Source organism: Plecotus auritus, assembly GCF_963455305.1.
Source record: "Plecotus auritus genome assembly, chromosome: 2".
In the NCBI taxonomy this organism is placed as follows: Eukaryota; Metazoa; Chordata; class Mammalia; order Chiroptera; family Vespertilionidae; genus Plecotus; species Plecotus auritus.
Window position 1 is genome coordinate 9,300,070 of NC_137771.1, and position 17,726 is coordinate 9,317,795.

The 17,726-nt window shown below is 42.2% G+C and overlaps 1 protein-coding gene across 3 annotated transcripts in view; it reads left to right on the forward strand.

The window, feature by feature from the left end:
* The first annotated feature begins 508 nt into the window (after positions 1-508).
* Positions 509-17,726, forward strand: part of SPEN (spen family transcriptional repressor) — an 88,150-nt gene continuing 70,932 nt past the window's right edge. The window contains exon 1 of one of the 3 annotated variants that reach the window (XM_080657594.1): positions 509-1,220. In XM_080657594.1, the coding sequence (XP_080513720.1) occupies positions 1,138-1,220 (83 nt within the window). In that variant the 5' untranslated portion in view covers positions 509-1,137. The remainder of the gene's footprint in view (positions 1,221-17,726) is intronic. The other 2 variants (XM_080657596.1, XM_080657595.1) reach the window with 2 other exon arrangements.

The following is a 17,726-nucleotide window of genomic DNA, read 5'->3' on the forward strand; positions in this document are numbered from 1 at the left end:
CCACTGGGGATGTGCCCGCAACCAAGGTACATGCCCTTGACCGGAATCGAACCCGGGACCTTTTAGTCCGCAGGCCGACGCTCTATCCACTGAGCCAAACCGGTCAGGGCTTAAATATTAAATTATAGTAAATCCTGAGGGGAACAATATTAAACATGTAACCGTCTCATTTCACTTTTATTCCTAGTATACCATAATGATCAGCAAGATCTTGCAAAAAATTTCGCAAGATCCTATGTCAAATGAAGTTGCTTAATATTACAAGCTAATGATTCTTGGGAGGGATGGGTTTCTGAAGTCGTCATTGTTTAACTGGGCGGTGAGAAGGGCGGCCTTGTTCTGACACTTTCCCAAGCAGGCGGGGATCCAAGAGCCGGGAAACGGCCAGGAACTGGCCCAAGGGTGATCAGGGTAGGTGTCCTAGCTTCTCCAAGGAGAGAGGCCTGGCGGCCGCTTTGATACCTATTCCTGTCATAACCAACCCCCTTTCTCTTTTTTCTTCTTCCAGTCCGGCGCCTGGGACCTCTGCTGGAGGGGCTGGAGGCCGCCTGTGCAGCTGCAGGGGCGGAGCCCAGGGCCTGACTGACTGACTGCCCGCCTCGCGGCTGCGGCTGTCTCCTCACGCGTCTGCGCACTTGCGCATCGGGACCGAGCGCTCGAGCGTTCTTCCCTCCCTCGCGCGCCTGCGCGCCGGCTGAGAGGAACTCGGCGTCTCCGCCTCGGCAGACGGGCGGACGCGCGCGTGCCCGCGGTAAGGAGGCGGGCCGCGCGCGCCGGTGGGAAGCGTCCGGCTGCCACAGCGCCAGCTCCGTCCTACTCGCTGCCGTCCGGGTCCCGCTCGCCCCTCCTCCCCACTCCCCCGCCCGCCGCCGCCCGGGCGCATGCGCCGCCGGAGCGCGAGGGTCGGCTTCGGGTGTGTGGTGGCGGCAGAGCGGAGCTGCGAGCCGGGAGAGTCAGAACCTGGGGGAGAGGGATGGTCTCTGCACGGGGAGGAGCCGGAGGAGCCGCCGCCGCTGCCGACGCCACCGCCGCAGCCGCCGCCGCCGCCGCCTCGGCGCCCGCCTCCCGGCGCTGACGGGCTCACACGAAGCCGGCGAGGGAGAACCCGCACCAGCGGTCGCCGGCACACCGCCCAGCATGGTCCGAGAAACCAGGCACCTCTGGGTGGGCAACTTACCGGAGAATGTGCGGGAAGAGAAGATCATCGAGCATTTCAAACGGTGAGTGACACGAGGCCCGCTCCGGCCCGTTGCCGGCCCCTCCTCGTGCGCGGAACTGGTGAGGGGACCCGGGCCAGACCCACGGACGGGCGCGGGGTCGCGCGGATGCCTGGCCGTCTCGGTCGGCGTCGGGCCTCGGCGGAGCGGGCGCGGCTGCTGCTGCTCTTCCTTCCCAATAAGGAGGAGGCTGTCGCTCGGCCTCTGCGAAGCCGGCGCTGGGAAGGTGCCCTCCCGCTGGCGAGGCAGCGGTGGGACGCGTCCTTGCGTGCCGCTGTCCCGGCTCCGAGGGGCCGGCGCGTCGGGCCCGGAACCCTACCCACCCGCCAGCCCCTCACGGCCAACTCCGGAGTTCCGCAGCAAGTCCCGCTCCTCAGCTCGGACGCTCGGAAATGTCGGACCTAGAGAGGGTTTTGTGCGAAAGGGCAGGTTCTACAAAAATAAGTCTCGGTAGGTGATGTCGGAACATCTTGGAACTGGGAAGACGCCAGGTTCTAGGGGCCTCATGGAAGGTGTACAATGCACAGTTTTTGTTTTGCGAGGTTGGGTAGAGGACCGTGTCTGATAATTAGTTGGTGCGCCCGTTTCGGCTCTTTCGCCTCCTTTCAGCTCTGGGTCTCTGGATGAGGAGGCTGGTGAGGACGAGTGCGTGCAGTGGCAGGTCCACCTCTAGTGGTCAGGTCCCCGCCTCGCAGGCGCTCGGGAGCCCGGGACCCCTGCTTCCGCGGCCGCCGCCGGCACCTCTGGGGGAGCCGCCTCTGAAGGAACGTTTTTCCCTCCCACCCAGAAATCGCTAATGAATGGTTAGGAAAATGCAAGCCTTTTAAAATTAGAAGATGTGGGTTAAAAAAAACTTGGCTGGAATATTTTTTGTGTCTGTGGAATGTTGGAATAAGTGTTGTTCTTGACACTTCTTAGTTGTTCAGTAGTATTTAGCGCCTGTGTTTGTGAAATATATGCGTACCATAACAGTCTTAAATATAAAACGCCGAAATGACGTTTTACTTACACTTGGTGCACATTGAGAAGGACTGCAGCACGTCTGTGATTGTCCTCCCAAATTGCTGTCTATTCCGATATTCAAGATCCTGAAAGGTTTTAAGTTTGTTTTGCTTTTAATTCCTCTTACTATCTAGTCAGTGAAGGAAATTATGGAGCGCCCTTATTAGTGAGTCACCCTGGGAAAAATAGATTGCGTTGCTTGCTCGGGAGCAGCCTGCTGAAGGAAATGGAAGCGGCGGCGGCAGAGCTCCGCTGTCTTTTAAATGGAGGACCATTGATTCTGTTGGTGGTTGCTGTTACTGGGGTATTAAATCTTCACCTCTGGAGCGCGCGTCTGCGCGTGTCCGCATGTGAAAAGGAGCCGGGAATAGTGAGGCCATTCATAACCTGCTGTCCTCGGCAGGACTGGGGGAGGCGCGCTTCCAGGGACTCTCCGGGTGTTTACTACGCTGTGCTGGGAAACCAGGCGCGGGGAAGGCCGCTAGCGAAAGCTCGCCTCTGACCCTAGAGATAATGGAGATACCTCGGGCTCAGTAGAGAAGCAGATGGGAACTTTCCCTGGAGCCGCTCCGCCCCTTGCTTCCCCACCCTTCACTGTTTTGGTCGAAAAATAATTTAGGTGCAGATTATTGGAGTGGAAAAACCACGTAATGTGATCACTTTATCTCTTTGTGGACGTTCTCTCTGCCTGGGAAATTTGTATGCACCGACGTGCAAACACGTGCATTGCAGCATTCACTTCGCAGTGTTCTGTGGCCAGAGGTGTCATTTTGCATTATGCAGATTCCAGAGACATTGCATGCCTATCTTGGGGAGTTTGACCCCTCTGCAAGATGAGATGTTAGGGAGAGGAAAGAGGAAATCGTCCAGGGGAATTTTGGAAGGTTTTAACTGGACGGTGCTGCGGTCCGGCTTGTGTGAATGACTTTCTAAAATGGCGGCCAGGACCCACTTTATGTGGGAATCAGCCGAGCAGATCTCAGAATGCACAGAGGGAGGAGGGGGCAGAGGAGGCGAGCTGCCTTGAAAAGCGGCGGTCTGGAGGAACGTTACTGTATTAAAGAGGGATTAGCTGGCACAGTGCTCACGACTGCACTTAAAGGAGTATTTTACCTTTTGCAGAGCTAAAGCAGATGCTACTGATAAAAGCAGATTATCTTAAAACTAAGCAGACCGTGTGTCCCTGAAACTCCTTTGTTTTAAAAGCTAGTTAAAATTTTTTGAGTGGATAGTATATTCTTATGAGTTTAAAGAGTGTAACCCCGACACTGGGATTTCCAGTTCCCATCCTCCCCTTCTCACCTCCACCCCCAACAGGTAATCTCTATTTCTGGTTTCTTGTTTATCCTTAAACATGAACAAGAAATGTTTTTGCTGATCCAGCTATGGAGCTAAATGGATCTTGTTTGGAGGAATTCATGGCCTTTTGTCTCTGTTGTAGAAAATGTTTTGTAAAACGTGTGATTGTTACTGGGAGGGCAACTAAATCTGAATAATTTAAGTGAAAGGGATAAAAATGTATTTGTACCAGAATGATAGCTGTGCAAGAAAATTTAAGGATAGTCACTTTTGGTGTCTTCTAGAAATCCGGATGAGAAAAACATGCAATACCTAAATTAAAGCTGAGGCTATATTGCCTACTTTTACCCTTTTCCCTAGTTGATTACATTAACTAATAACTGTTTTACAGGATTAAGAGGTGTACACTGGGAATACATTACTTAAAACGTTTTCAAAATGAATATTCTCATAACGGTGATTAGGCCTTTGTAGTAAGTATTTGGATTAAAAAAAAAAAAAGGTTAAACCAGACAGCTTTGGGAGCAGGGGCAGCTTAGAGGCATTTTTGGGTTAGGGTGGGGGTAGAAGGTCAGAGACAATTTTTTTTTTTTTTTTACTATTTATATTTTGATTCGTGTTTTTGGTAGGAAATAGATTGAGGGAAGGATGCTGATTTGGCTTTTTCATTTGTGCCAGAGAAAAACCAAATCTTTAAATCGTAACCAGAGTATTTCCAAAATTTGACTTTACCTTCTTGCAATAAGAATGCATCTATTGTGTTCACTACCTTTACAGCTTTCAGTATGCCAGTTGAAAAAATTAAATGACAACTATTTCTGAATCAGATTTTATTTAACAAAGATCCATTTCAGCGACTGGATTTGCACAATAGAGAAAGTCCTTTCCTTTGTATGTTAGCTGGGTTTAAGGGGGAAGGGAGGAGTTATACAACAATTGCTTGCTTTTAGTTGTCAGAGGGAGAGAGGTGTGTGCAAAGGGGACTCCCTGTATTAGAATGAGTAAATGAATAGAACCCTCCAAAGAATATAAAATTGTCTATATTTTATTTTCATATTTTAAGTAAATCACATATTTAGGTTCTTCCCATACATTCCCCAGGTTAGAGAATAGGTTAAAGATTATGCAGAGGTTGAGCAAGGTAGCAGCTTGTGTAAAATTTTGTCAAAGAATGAGACCCATTTAAAAAATGTATTTGGTTTTTGCTAATTTTCAATGCGTTATCTCAGTGGTTTTCCTGAGTTTAAATACTTGGAATATACCTTATGTGTTACATGTATTTGGATATTGTTACTTTTGGAACACAATAAAAAATATGGAGTTTCCTTGTTCTTACATACTCTTATAACCAGAGATATTTTTAGACTTAAACAAAATTGACTCATAGTAGCCTACACCATTGCCACATCATTTCTTTTGAGCCCAGTCAGTTTCTATGTTTTGAAACCTCTGGTTTTGAATGTTACAATTTTGAATGTTTTCATGGTAGGCTTTTGTATACTTTAACAATAAAATTTAAAAAATTAAGTTATCTTGAAAAATAGCATTAAAAATTAATACAGATGCTTGAAATGTTTTTTTATTTCCTGAGTAGAATGCCTCTGACAAGCAGATTGGAGGAAAACATAGGGCTCAGTGCCAGAAAGAATGATGGTGTTTGACTTTTGTGTAGCGGCCACCTTTTCCCAGCTACCTTCATTGTGGACTCTTGATTGTTGGAGCATTGTGTTGTTTGGTACACTTATGAAGAAATTTCAAGCTTGATTTATGAAACATTTTTAATCCTGCAAGCTAATGCTTTGGGAATACTTACTTAGAAATTGTAAAGATAGCAGTATTGTAAAAGTTCTTTCAAATATTCCAAGTCTCACTTTCCCCTTCATTTGAAATTTTGCTTACATTAAAAAAAGTTTGCAATATTTTGTGAAAACTGGTATATTTAATTGGAGACTATATTTCTCTGATTTTACTTTTAAGAAAGAATCTGTAGTGTTTGGTCTGTAGTTAACTAGCATACAGTATTTAGAGTAAACATTGTAATCAGAAAATACCTTCAGTTTTATTAAAACTGGGCTCCTAAATTTCATTATTGGGTTATTTGAAATAAAAGTTCAGCACCTTGAAACAGACATGTAACCTGGGGAACAAGGAGACTAAATACAGTAACATTTTTCTATAGTTAAATTTCTAACTTTTACTATTTGTTTTCTTTATTTTTGTGTTTAATTATTATTTGCCTTATATCTACTCATAATTTGAATGAAAATAGCGTACACTATTGTGAGAACCAATTAGAATGTTTAATCATTTTATTAGAAACCATATACATTTTGTGTAATATCTAGCTAGTTTTAGTGTGTGGAAATATGCTTTGAAATATTTTCTTGGTGTAATTTGAAAGTATTGCAATATTCAGATTTTCCCTTCTACATGTGTCTCTGTCAAGTTGAAAATTATAAACATATAAAAAACTCACAATAGAATGTCTATAAAACTGTTACTTAAATTTAGTTAATTTTTAGACTTGCTTACTTAAGATTTCATTTTGAGTGTAGAGATGAATTTAAATCTAGCATATTTAAGGTATTTATTATATAACAAACTGCTCCAGTTCTTAAGGGTTATTTGTGGGGAAATTCAAAGGGGAAACAGTTATTTTTTGTCCTATATACCTGGTGCTAGGTTTTTAGTCTAGCATTAAACTCTGGGAGTATGTGTACCAATATGTTTTTGTGTCTATGTATTAGATGCTGAGTTTGGGTTACTTGAGAACATTGACAAATGAAACGAAGATTTTTCTCATACGTTATATTGACTTTGTTATATTTCTATCCTGTTTACACATAGTACATATAATTTTACATATAATACATTTATAGATTCTTAAAATAGATTCAAAGTGATTTTTTTAAAACCATTTCCCATTATTTTATTCCCTTGGTTTAAAAATTAGGACATTTGCCCTAACCGGTTTGGCTCAGTGGATAGAGCTTCGGCTTGCGGACTGAAAGGTCCCAGGTTCGATTCCGGTCAAGGGCATGTACCTTTGTTGTGGGCACATCCCCAGTGGGAGGTGTGCAGGAGGCAGCTGATCGATATTTCTCATCGATGTTTCTAGCTCTCTATCCCTCTCCCTTCCTCTGTAAAAAAGCAATAAAATATATTTTTTAAAAAAATTAGGACATTTGTACTTTTCTTTAAAACATTTTGTGTTTTACAAAACTACATGTGGCATATAGTGATTTGTGTCCTTTACAAATCAATAATTTGGTAGGTAGATTTTTTTTTTTGGTCTCAACCATTAATTTTTACAAATTATGCTGTCTGCAGTAAAGGCTCTTTTGCATTCAATATTATTTTAAAATTCACCTTGGATTAAAATAAAGATGAAGTTTATCACTTTATTATCTCAAAGGATGTTATAATCTCCAATGAAAATTCTTTATATTTAGACCAGAATTTAGGAGGAGATACTTAAACTTGGATAGGAAAATATTATATCATTATTTTCACTGACCTGTTATCAGTATTTCCTTCTATTACAAGATAAGTAGTATCATGGTAGTACCAACATGGTAGATAGTATGAGTAATACCTGTAATTTCATTATTAACACAAATCCAGATGTACTTTCATATTACAGTTGTTGCAATCTCATATATGCTTATCACAACTTAGAAATTACAGTAATTTTTAATCCTGCTACATACTTTAATGCATTAATAAAGATGCATATACATATATTACTATGTGACTGATATTTGCTGTAGATATATTTTAAAAATTCTATCTCAGAGAATTCACAAATGTAGAAAAAAATAAATGAATTTTGTGTACCCATCATTTAGCTCCAACCACTATCAACCATGGCTGATCCTTTTATGAGAACAAAATAAAGCAAAGAAGGGGATAGAGAGTAATGGGGATAAGGGTGATGAGGAAGGCTTCTTTGAAAAGATGGCATTTGCTACCCCAGAATAAAGGCCTCTTCACACTTATAGACCCACTTCTTTCCTTCCTGCGTTTTTTCTCCATTTAACATTAATTTTGAAATAGTTCAGGAATAGTACAAAGAATTTCCACATCCCCTTCACCCAAATTCCTCATTGTTAACATTTTGTCACATTTGCTCCATTACTCTGTCTTGTCTTTTTCTGGCATGGTGTCCTATTACCCTCAAAATTTCTAATGTATACCTTTCCAAAATAAGGACCCTCTCCTGCAATGCACTGTAGAGTCTTCCCAGTCAAGAAATCAGCATTGCCACAACATTGCTACCCAATCCATAGACCCCTTTGACATGATGCCAAACATTTCAACAATGTCTCTTTTTCCTTTTTGGTCTAGGATCCTAGCCAGTACCACATGTTGCCTTTGGTTGTTGTTTTTTATCAGTCTGGACAGTATTTCATTCTTACCCTAATTCTCATGCATGTGCCTGATAGTCTTAAAGAGCATTGGTCTTTCATTCTGCAGGATGACCCTCCACCTGGGTCTGTCTAGTATTACCTCATGACTAGATCAGGTCATGCATTCTTGGCAAGAATACCACAGAGTATCATATAAGGAGGCAAACTAGATTGGTACATCCTACTGCTGGTAATTTGAACTTTGATCGCTTCGTCAAGTTTGTGTCTTCATTATTTTCCCCTTCAATTTGATTAGCATTTTATAGGGAGATATATTAGTATTACACTGATAGTCTCTTACATCATCAAACCTACACCCACCAGCATTCATTGATAACTCTTGCCTGATTTATCTATTGCCAAATGATTGTCTATTATTGTTATTCCTTCTACATTCTATTGTAGATAAGAAATCTCATGATTTATATTTTTTCATTCTTTAAAAAAATTGTCTTTAACCCTTACCCAAGGATATGTTTTTATTGATTTTAAAGAGAGCGGCAAGGAGAGAGAAACATCCATGTGGTAGAGAAACATCGATTGGCTGTCTCCTGCATGTGCCTCAACTTGTATCAAATTTACAATCTGGGCCTGTGCCCTGACTGGGAATCAAACCCGCGACCCTTTGGTGCACGGGATAATGTTCCAACCAATGAGCCACATCAGCCGGGGCTCTTTTTTCTTTTCTTTCTTTTTAAAAATTGATTGATTTTTAGGGAGAGAGAGTAATATCAACTTGTTCCACACATCCATGCACTCATTGTTTGCTTCTTGTATGTGCCCTGACCTGAGATCGAACCCTCAACCTTAGCATATCAGGTTGATGCTCTAACCAGTTGAGCTATCCAGCCAGGGTGATTTCTAATTTTTTTCAGTGGGCTTTAGTCCAGGCCTTATTTTGCATTGCAGACCATCCTGTCTCCCCATCATTCTTTAAGCATTTCTCTTTAAAAAAACACACACATTTTTATTAATTTCAGAGAGGGAGAGATAGAAACATCAATGATGAGAGAATCATTGATCGGCTGCCTCCCACACGTCCCCCGCTGTGGACGGAACCCTCAACGCCATTAGGTGCTCAGACTGAGAATTGAATGGTGACCTCCTAGTTCATAGGTCGACGTTCAACCACATTGGCTGGGCTAAGCATTTATTTATTTATGGCACAACATAGGCTCATATTGTGCTTTCCCTGCCCAACTCCTGGAATCAGCAGTTTTTGTAAGTCCTGGTTCCTTTTATTGTAGGATGCTATTTACAAACCAAAATCTGGGTGCTCGGTTTACTGATTGCTACAAAGCGAAGATATGTGGACACATGATGTACATGTACCTCTATGTCATATATTTAAAAACTCAAGTGTTTGAATACATGAAGAGCCTCTATAACTTCCTCATTTCCATGTGTGTAAATCCCTTCTTTGACTGAGAATTCTGACTCCCATTATTCTCATTGTATTTACTCATTTGCCCAGTCATTTATGTTCTCAATGTAACTAACATACCAACCACTCTGCCTCCCCCACCTCTGCCACCTCTGAGCACATTGTCCTGCTGCCTCTGTATCCAATCCCCTCCCTCTCAACTACTCTCTTATTAGGAAACCAACATTTTGGGGGGAGGGAGGGCAGGCAAGGAAAGGAAAGGAAGGTGAGACTGGAAGTGATTTGCATGTTTTTGCTTTTAATTTTTTCTCTCACAGGAGACAGCTTGTGGATAAATGATCACTTATCTCTGGTGCAATTTTTTAAGCAGATTAAAGCTACCCCACTCTTAAAATTTTAGTTTTGGTTCTACTTCTACCACTGACTGTTGTGATGTGAGTTTCATTACTGGATCATTGTGATTGTTACATGCTGAGTCACACAGAAGAGAGGGGGTAGTGAGAAGGGAGTTTGCTTCTTAGGAATAATATTAGGAATCATCATTGCTCCATTTGTTTGGGTTTCAGGTACTCACTTTGTGTGGTATCTCAGCAAAAATTTGCCCTGGCCCTACCTTCTCCCAAACTTTATTGATCTCAGCCTTATTTATTTTTTAAAAAATATGTTTTTTTTATATTGATTTGAGAGGAAGGGAGAGGAAGAGAGAGAAACATCAGTGATGAGGAAATCATTGATCGGCTGCCTCCTGCATGTTGCATCCCCATTGGGGATCAAGCCCTCAACCTGGGCATGTGCCCTGGCTGAGAATTGAACCGTGACCTCCTGGTTCATAGGTTGATTGATGCTCAACCACTGACCCATACTGGCTGGGCTATTTCTTCCTCTTTCTTAAAAAAAATTTATTTTTTATATTGACATATAATATATTAGTTTTAGTTATACAACATGATTCAATATTTATATATTGCAAAGTGATTACCATAAGTCTAGTTAATATCTATCACCAAACAGTTACCAAATATTTTTTTTTCTCGTAATGAGGACTTTGAAGATTTACTCTCAGCAACTTTCAGACATGCAATACAGTATTATTAACTACTAATAGCCCTGTGCACGAATTCGTGCACCAGTAGGTCTCTGCGGGGCCTGGCCGCTCCGCGCCCACTGCCCAGAGGCTCTCCGCGGCCCAGAGACCCATCCGGGCCCGGCGCCGAACGCTTGCCTTGTCTCTGCGGTGACAAAGCAAGCATTCCGCCAGGCCTCTCACGCTGCCCGCTCTCAGTGGCCCCCCCCCCCCCACAATCCTCCCAGACGGGGGGACTCCGGTGGGGCTGAGAGGACTGGGCGCTGTCATCTTGTGGCCATGGGCGCCACCATCTTTGTGACAGAGTGATGGTTAATTTGCATATTACCCTTTATTAGATAGGATAGTCACCATGCTGTACATTAAATTCTCATGACTTATTGATTGTATAACTGGAAGTTTGTACCTTTTGACCCCCTTTCATCCATTTCACCCACCCTCATCTCCAGTCTGTTTTATGAGCTTTTTTTTCTCTAAAGATTTCACATAGCCCTAGCTGGTTTGGCTCAGTGGATACAGCGTCGGCCTGTGGACTGAAGGGTCCCAGGTTCGATTCCAGTCAAGGACACATGCCTGGGTTGCGGGTTCAGTCCTCAGTGTGGGGGCGATCAGTGGTTCTCTCTCAACATTGATGTTTCTCTCCCTTCCTCTTTGAAATCAATAAAAATGTATTAAAAAAAAGATTTCACATATAAGTGAGATCATATGATATTTGTTTTTTTCTCTGACTTACTTCATTTAACATAATGCCCTCAAGGTCCATCATGTGTTCACAAATGGCAAGATTTCCTTTTTTTTAATGGCTGAATATTATTCCATTATATATCACATCTTTATCCATGCATACTAGTAAGTAGATGGACACTTACGTTGTTTTCATATCTTGGCTATTGTAAGTAATGCTGCAATGAATGAATATAGGAGGCATGTATTTTTTCCAAGTAGCATTTTCATTTTATTCAGATACTCAGAAGTGGGATTGCTGGATCATATAGTAGTACTATTTCTGATTTTTTGAGGAGCCTCCATATTGTTTTCTGTAGTGGCTGCACCCAACTTTTCTTTTTTCCTCCTTGTATACTACTATTGGCCCTCATCCAAGGGGTTTCTTGATGAATTAAGACCCTTATTCCTTGGTGCAAGGCCCAGAATGTTGGAGTCTTACATAGTTTATATTATATTGAAGTAGATCCCAGACATATTTTTTTAAATATTATTTTTTATTGTTTTCAGAGAGGAAGGGAAACGGATAGAGAGAGAGAAAAACATCAGTGATGAGAGGGAATCATTGATCGGCTGCCTCCTGCACTCCTCCCATTGGGGATTGAGCCTACAACCCAGGCATGTGCTCTTGACCAGAATTGAACCTGGGACCTTTCAGTCCACAGGCCGATGCTCTATCCACTGAGCCAGACCAGCTAGGACCAGACAGCTTATCTATATACTAGAGGCTCAGTGTAGGGATTTGTGCACCGGTGGGGTCCCTCGGCCTGGCCTGTGGGAATCGGGCCTAAACCGGCTCTCCAACATCCCCTGAGGGGTCCTGGATTGCAAGAGGGCGGTTCTCGGGTGACGCACCCCAGAATCGGGCTCTCTCTCCTCTCTGGTTCTGAGTGTGTCACTTGAGTGGAACCGCAACTTCCAAGTCACTGCAGCTCGGCAGCTCCTGCATTGAGCGTCTGCCCCCCTGGTGGTCAGTGTGCGTCATAGCTACTGGTTGGAGCATCTGCCTCCTGGAGGTCGTTGCACGTCATAGCTACCGGTCGAATGGTCGGATGGTCACTTAGGCATATATATACACATACACTAGAGGCCCGGTGCACAAAATTCGTGCACTGGGGGGGGGGGGCGGTGTCCCTCAGCAGGCCTGCACACTCTCGCAGTCCAGGAGCCCTCGCTTCCTGTCTCCCCCGCTGCCGCTGCGCTTGCCAGCCATGAGCCTGGTTTCTGGCTGAGCGGTGCTCCCCCTGTGGGAGCACACTGACCACCAAGGGGCAGCTCCTGCATTGATATCTGCCCCCTGGTGGTCAGTGCATGTCATAGCAACCGGTCGTTCTGCCATTGGGCCGAAACTGGCTCTCTGACATCCTCCAAGGGGTCCCAGATTGTGAGAGAGCGTAGGCCAGGCAGAGGAACCCCACCGGTGCACGATCGGGGCCAGGGAGGGACGTGGGAGGTTGGCCAGCTGGGGAGGGACTACAGGAGAGCTCCAGGGCATGTCTGGCTCATGTTGCTCAGTCCCAATCAGCTGGACCCCAGCAGCAAGCTAACCTAAGTCGGAGTGTCTGCCCTCTGCTGGTCAGTGCATGTCACAGAGAGCAGTTGAGCGGCCTTAGCATATCATTAGCATATTATGCTTTGATTGGTTGAATGGCCAACGGGATGACTGGACACTTAGCATATTAGGCTTTTATTATATAGGATACTAGAGGCCCGATGCACGAAGATTCGTGCAGAATGGGCCTTCCTTACCCTGGTTGCCGGCACAGCCTTTGCTCCGGCTGGAGCTGCCTTTCCTCCTTTCCATGCTGCCCAGATGCCCTGAGCGGCCAGGATGGTGCGATATGCCTGCGTCCCACCCCCGGCCACTGGACGCCTGTGTATGCAAATTAACCCGCCATCTTTGTTGGGTTAATTTGCATACTCCCTCCTAATTGGCTGGTGGGCGTCACGAAGGTATGATCAATTTGAATCTTTCTCTTTTATTAGTGTAGACTAGTGGCCCGGTGTACAAATTCGTGCACATTGAAAGAAAATTAATTAGAAGAAATATTTTAATATTGCTATTCGCCCTTTCTCTATAATAGAAGTGTCAACCATATTCATGATCGACAATGACAAATTGAAACACGTGTGTGATTGGCGCCAGCGAGAGCTCTATACGTATCGTGCATGCATGAGTCAACTTAGCCAAGATATAGAATAAATTTGCTTAATTAGGCCTGCTTTCTGACTTCGCTCAACTTTTTCCAGCCCAGTGAAGCACTCCAATCTCTTTCAGGTAATTGTCAGCAACACAGCAGTAAATATCAACACGAAACAGATTATTATTGTAGATCATGTAGGGAGAACAAAGGGTAAAATGCTTAACTGCAGCAGTGTTTGACTATATTCTGCACAGTGAGAAAACCTGAAGTCATTTTCAAGGTCCATCATTTCTTCTTTTCAGTTGGGTCAAGTTTCTAAGCTTTCTAAATCTCCGTTTTCCGGCTAATGAAAATAGGATTCCACTGAGTCTCCTGTCTACCTACTCCAGGACTTCTGTGAGGATCAAATGAGATGAAGCACGGGAAAATGCTTCACAGACATTTGGTTACAGTGTAAAGTGTTTCCACCTGGCCATAAAGCAAGTCGTGTTCCTGGGCTGAAGAAACTGCAAGGAGGCTAGTCACTAGGGAGAGGAAGCCAGGCGTTGCTATGTTACATCATTACCGGGACAGTCGGACACTTAGCACAATTAGCCTATTATATCTATAAATAGATATAAAAGGCTAAGCGACCATTTGACCATCTGACTGGCTGGTACTTTTGACGCACACTGACCAGGGGGCAGTTGCTCAACGCAGTAGCTGCCGTGCTACAGTAACTTGGCAGTGGTGGTTCTTGGGTGATGCACCCTGGAACCAGAGAGGAGGGAGCCCAATTCCTTGCGGGGCTATGCGATTCCACCTTTGGCCGTGGCACGGGTTATGTTGTTGCTAGGGCACTGTCGGCCCCGAATCTGGTTTACTGCCAAGCTACAGTGACTGCAGACACCCTTTGAGCCGTAGTGCTGCCCCAGGTGCGGTCAGCTGGGGAGGGACTGTGGGGGTTGGCTCCAGGGCGTGTCTGGCCCATCTCGTCCAGTCCCACCCCACTGTCCACCTTCTAATTAATTTCCTTTCAATGTGCATGAATCCGTGCACCGGGCCACTAGTATTATCCATAATTATTCAGTATTTATCTCCAGATGATAAGTACTTTTTAAAGATATACCACAATGCAAAAAATGAATGTGAACATTATGATAATAAACTAGACACTAGACTTTCTCCAAAAAAAAAAAAAAAAAAAAGATATACCACAATACTGTGGTGTATCCTTATTTCAAATACCCAGTCAGTATTAAAGTTTGTAATTGTTATAAGAATCTATTTAAAAACCCAGACTCTAAATAAAGTACACAAATTGTAATTGGTGATATATATACATACATATATGTATGTGTATATATATGTGTATATATATATGTATGTACATGTAAAGTTTTTATTGAGGTATAATTGCTTACAGTGAAACAAATGTGCCTATTTTAAGTTAGGTTTTGTTGAATTTTTAAAAATATAGGTTTTAAATCTTTAAATTTTTAAATCTATAGGTTTTAAACTCTCTCTCTCTCTCTCTCTCTCTCTCTCTCTCTCTCTCTCTTCTCCCCCCCCCCCTTACAACTTAATTTGATTGTTCTGTAGAGTTTCTCCTAGTATGGGTTTTGCTGATTATATTATTGTCCTGTGGCAATATTAACATTGCCTTTTGTTCTCTGTATTTCCTGTAAGTTAATAAGTAGATATATTTCTAAATATTTAAAAATATTTTGTTTATTTATTAGAGAGTAAGAGAGAAATATCGATTTGTTCCACTTATTTGTGCATTTGTTGGTTGATTTTTGTATGTGCTCTGGCTGGGGATTGAACCCACAACCTTGGCATATCAGGATGACATTCTAACCAACTGAGGGCCCTATTTTAAAATATGTTTATAATTGTATTTCAGTATAATTAGTTTTCTTTGTAATTCTGTATAGTTTATTTTATTAATGATATTCTGACAAAGGGTTTATAGGTTTCACCAGACTGTAATAGCAGTCTGTGGTATAAAAGGTAAAGAACCTTTGGTTTAGGCAAACCCTTAGGTTAAGAATAGAATGCTAGCAGCATATTTGAGTACTAATTTTAGCTTTGACATAAAAAGGTTGAGGTAAAAAAGTTAAAATTACCAAACTTTAAGACTAGAAAATACAACAAAGGTGGTGTCCTATGACCTCCCCCCCACCCCCACCCCTTTTTCCTTATTGTAAATTGACATGATTAGAACTGCTGATTTTGTCATGGTGATTTTTTCTGTTTTTAGATTCCTTCCCTTTCCTCCAGTTTTATCCTAGAAATCATGGAATCTTCAGAATTTAAGGTTGTTTCTTTTAGTCTGCTTGAATTTTTTAAAAATATATTTTTATTAATTTCAGAGAGGAAGGGAGAGTGAGAGAGAGATAGAAACATCAATGATGAAAGAGAATCATTGATCACCTGCCTCCTGCATACCCCAGGCATGTGCCCTTGATCAGAATGGAACCCAGGACCCTTCTGTCTGTAGGCCGATGCTCTATCCACTGAGCAAAACTGGCTAGGGCTGCTTGAATTCTTGCAATGAAATGAATTTCAAGCTCATCCATAATTAGAATTAAATGCCATAATGCATATTAATTTCAATTATATAGGTAGGCCCAGGTTGTTTTTTTGGTTTTTTTAAATATATGTTACTGATTTTTTACAGAGAGGAAGGGAGAGAGATAGAGAGTTAGAAACATCGATGAGAGAGAAACATCGATCAGCTGCCTCCTGCACACTCCCCACTGGGGATGTGCCCGAAACCAAGGTACATGCCCTTGACTGGAATCGAACCCGGGACCCTTCAGTCCGCAGGCACTATCTATCCACTGAGCCAAACCAGTTAGGGCTAGGTGGGCCCAGTTTTAATCAAAGGAAACAAGATTTGTGAAAATCTCAAGTTTATAGAGAGCTCCTAAAATTCAATTACTATGTGATGGTATATATAAAATATGACACTTTAACTCTTCAGGAGCACAGTTATTATATAAAGTGAGTAGATTTAATTTTTCCCATACATTGGGCTGGATTATAAGATTTCTAAGGTCTTTTCAGTTTAGGAAATCTTGTTAATAGCTATCATCCTTCATAGCACATAAAGATCATTGGAATGCTATGAAGATTTAAAAGTATATATTAATGATCAGTTGGATTATAAAAAAGCTTAACATGTAGACATACCATGTGTCCATTATACAAAATATTGGTGTATCAGTTACTTTGAAATGAAACATTCTGCTAACCATCTATGGTCTTCCATGAAAAATAGACTTCCTAGGTCAAGACGTATTTGTAAAGTTTCAAATAGTTTTTAAAATTATATTGCAGTATGTTTAAAAATGGTGTGTGCTTTGTTATACTAAGTGTGTAAGTGTATAAAGTGTACAGTTCAGCTGTTTTTTGTGTATTCACAGAGTTTTGCAAACATCACCACTAATTTCAGTACATTTCCATCACTGCAGAATGAAACCCCATACCCATTAGCTCTCCATTCTCTCTTCTCCCCAGCCTGTAGCAACCAGTAATTTGCTTTTTATTTCTGTGAATTTGCCTGTTTTGAACCTTTCATACATATGGAATTATATAATATGTGACTGGCTTCTTTCATTTAGCATAATAAAGGTTCATCCATGTTGTATAGCATATATTATTCATTCCTTTGTATTACTGAACAATTCCATTATATGGACACACCACATTTTAAAAATCCATTAATCAGTTGTTGTACATTTGGATTGTTTCCTTTTTTGGCTATTATGAATAATGCTATGAGCATTTCTGTACCATTTTTATGTGGATGTACATTTTTAATTCTCTTGGGTATATATGTAGGAGTTGGAGTTGCTAGCTTATATGGTAATTTCTAAGTTTAACATTTTGAGGAAATGATAAACTGTTTTCTAAAGTGGCTACACCGCTTTGCAATCTCACCAGCAATGTATTAGGTTTAGGTATTTCCTTATCGTCATCACTTATTATCTTTTTTATTTTAGCTATCCTAGTGGATGTGAAATGCCATGTCATTGTGGTTTTGGTTTGTATTTCCCTAAAGACTAAGTTGTTGAATAAATTTTCATATGCTTATTGGCCATTTATATATTGTCTTTGGAGAAATGTGTATTTGTATCCTTTGCTCAGTTTTATTTATTTTTATTTTTAAATATATATATATTTTTTTATATATTTTATTGATATTTTACAGAGAGGAAGGTAGAGGGATAGAGAGCTAGAAACATCGATGAGAGAGAAACATTGATCAGCTGCCTCCTGCACACCTCCCACTGGGGATGTGCCCGCAACCAAGGTATGCGCCCTTGACCGGAATCGAACCTGGGACCTCTCAGTCCGCAGGCCGATGCTCTATCCACTGAGCCAAACCGGTTTCGGCTTTAAATATTTTTTTATTGATTTCAGAGAGTAAGGGAAAGGGAGAAAGAAATAGAAAAATCAATGATGAGAGAGTATCAT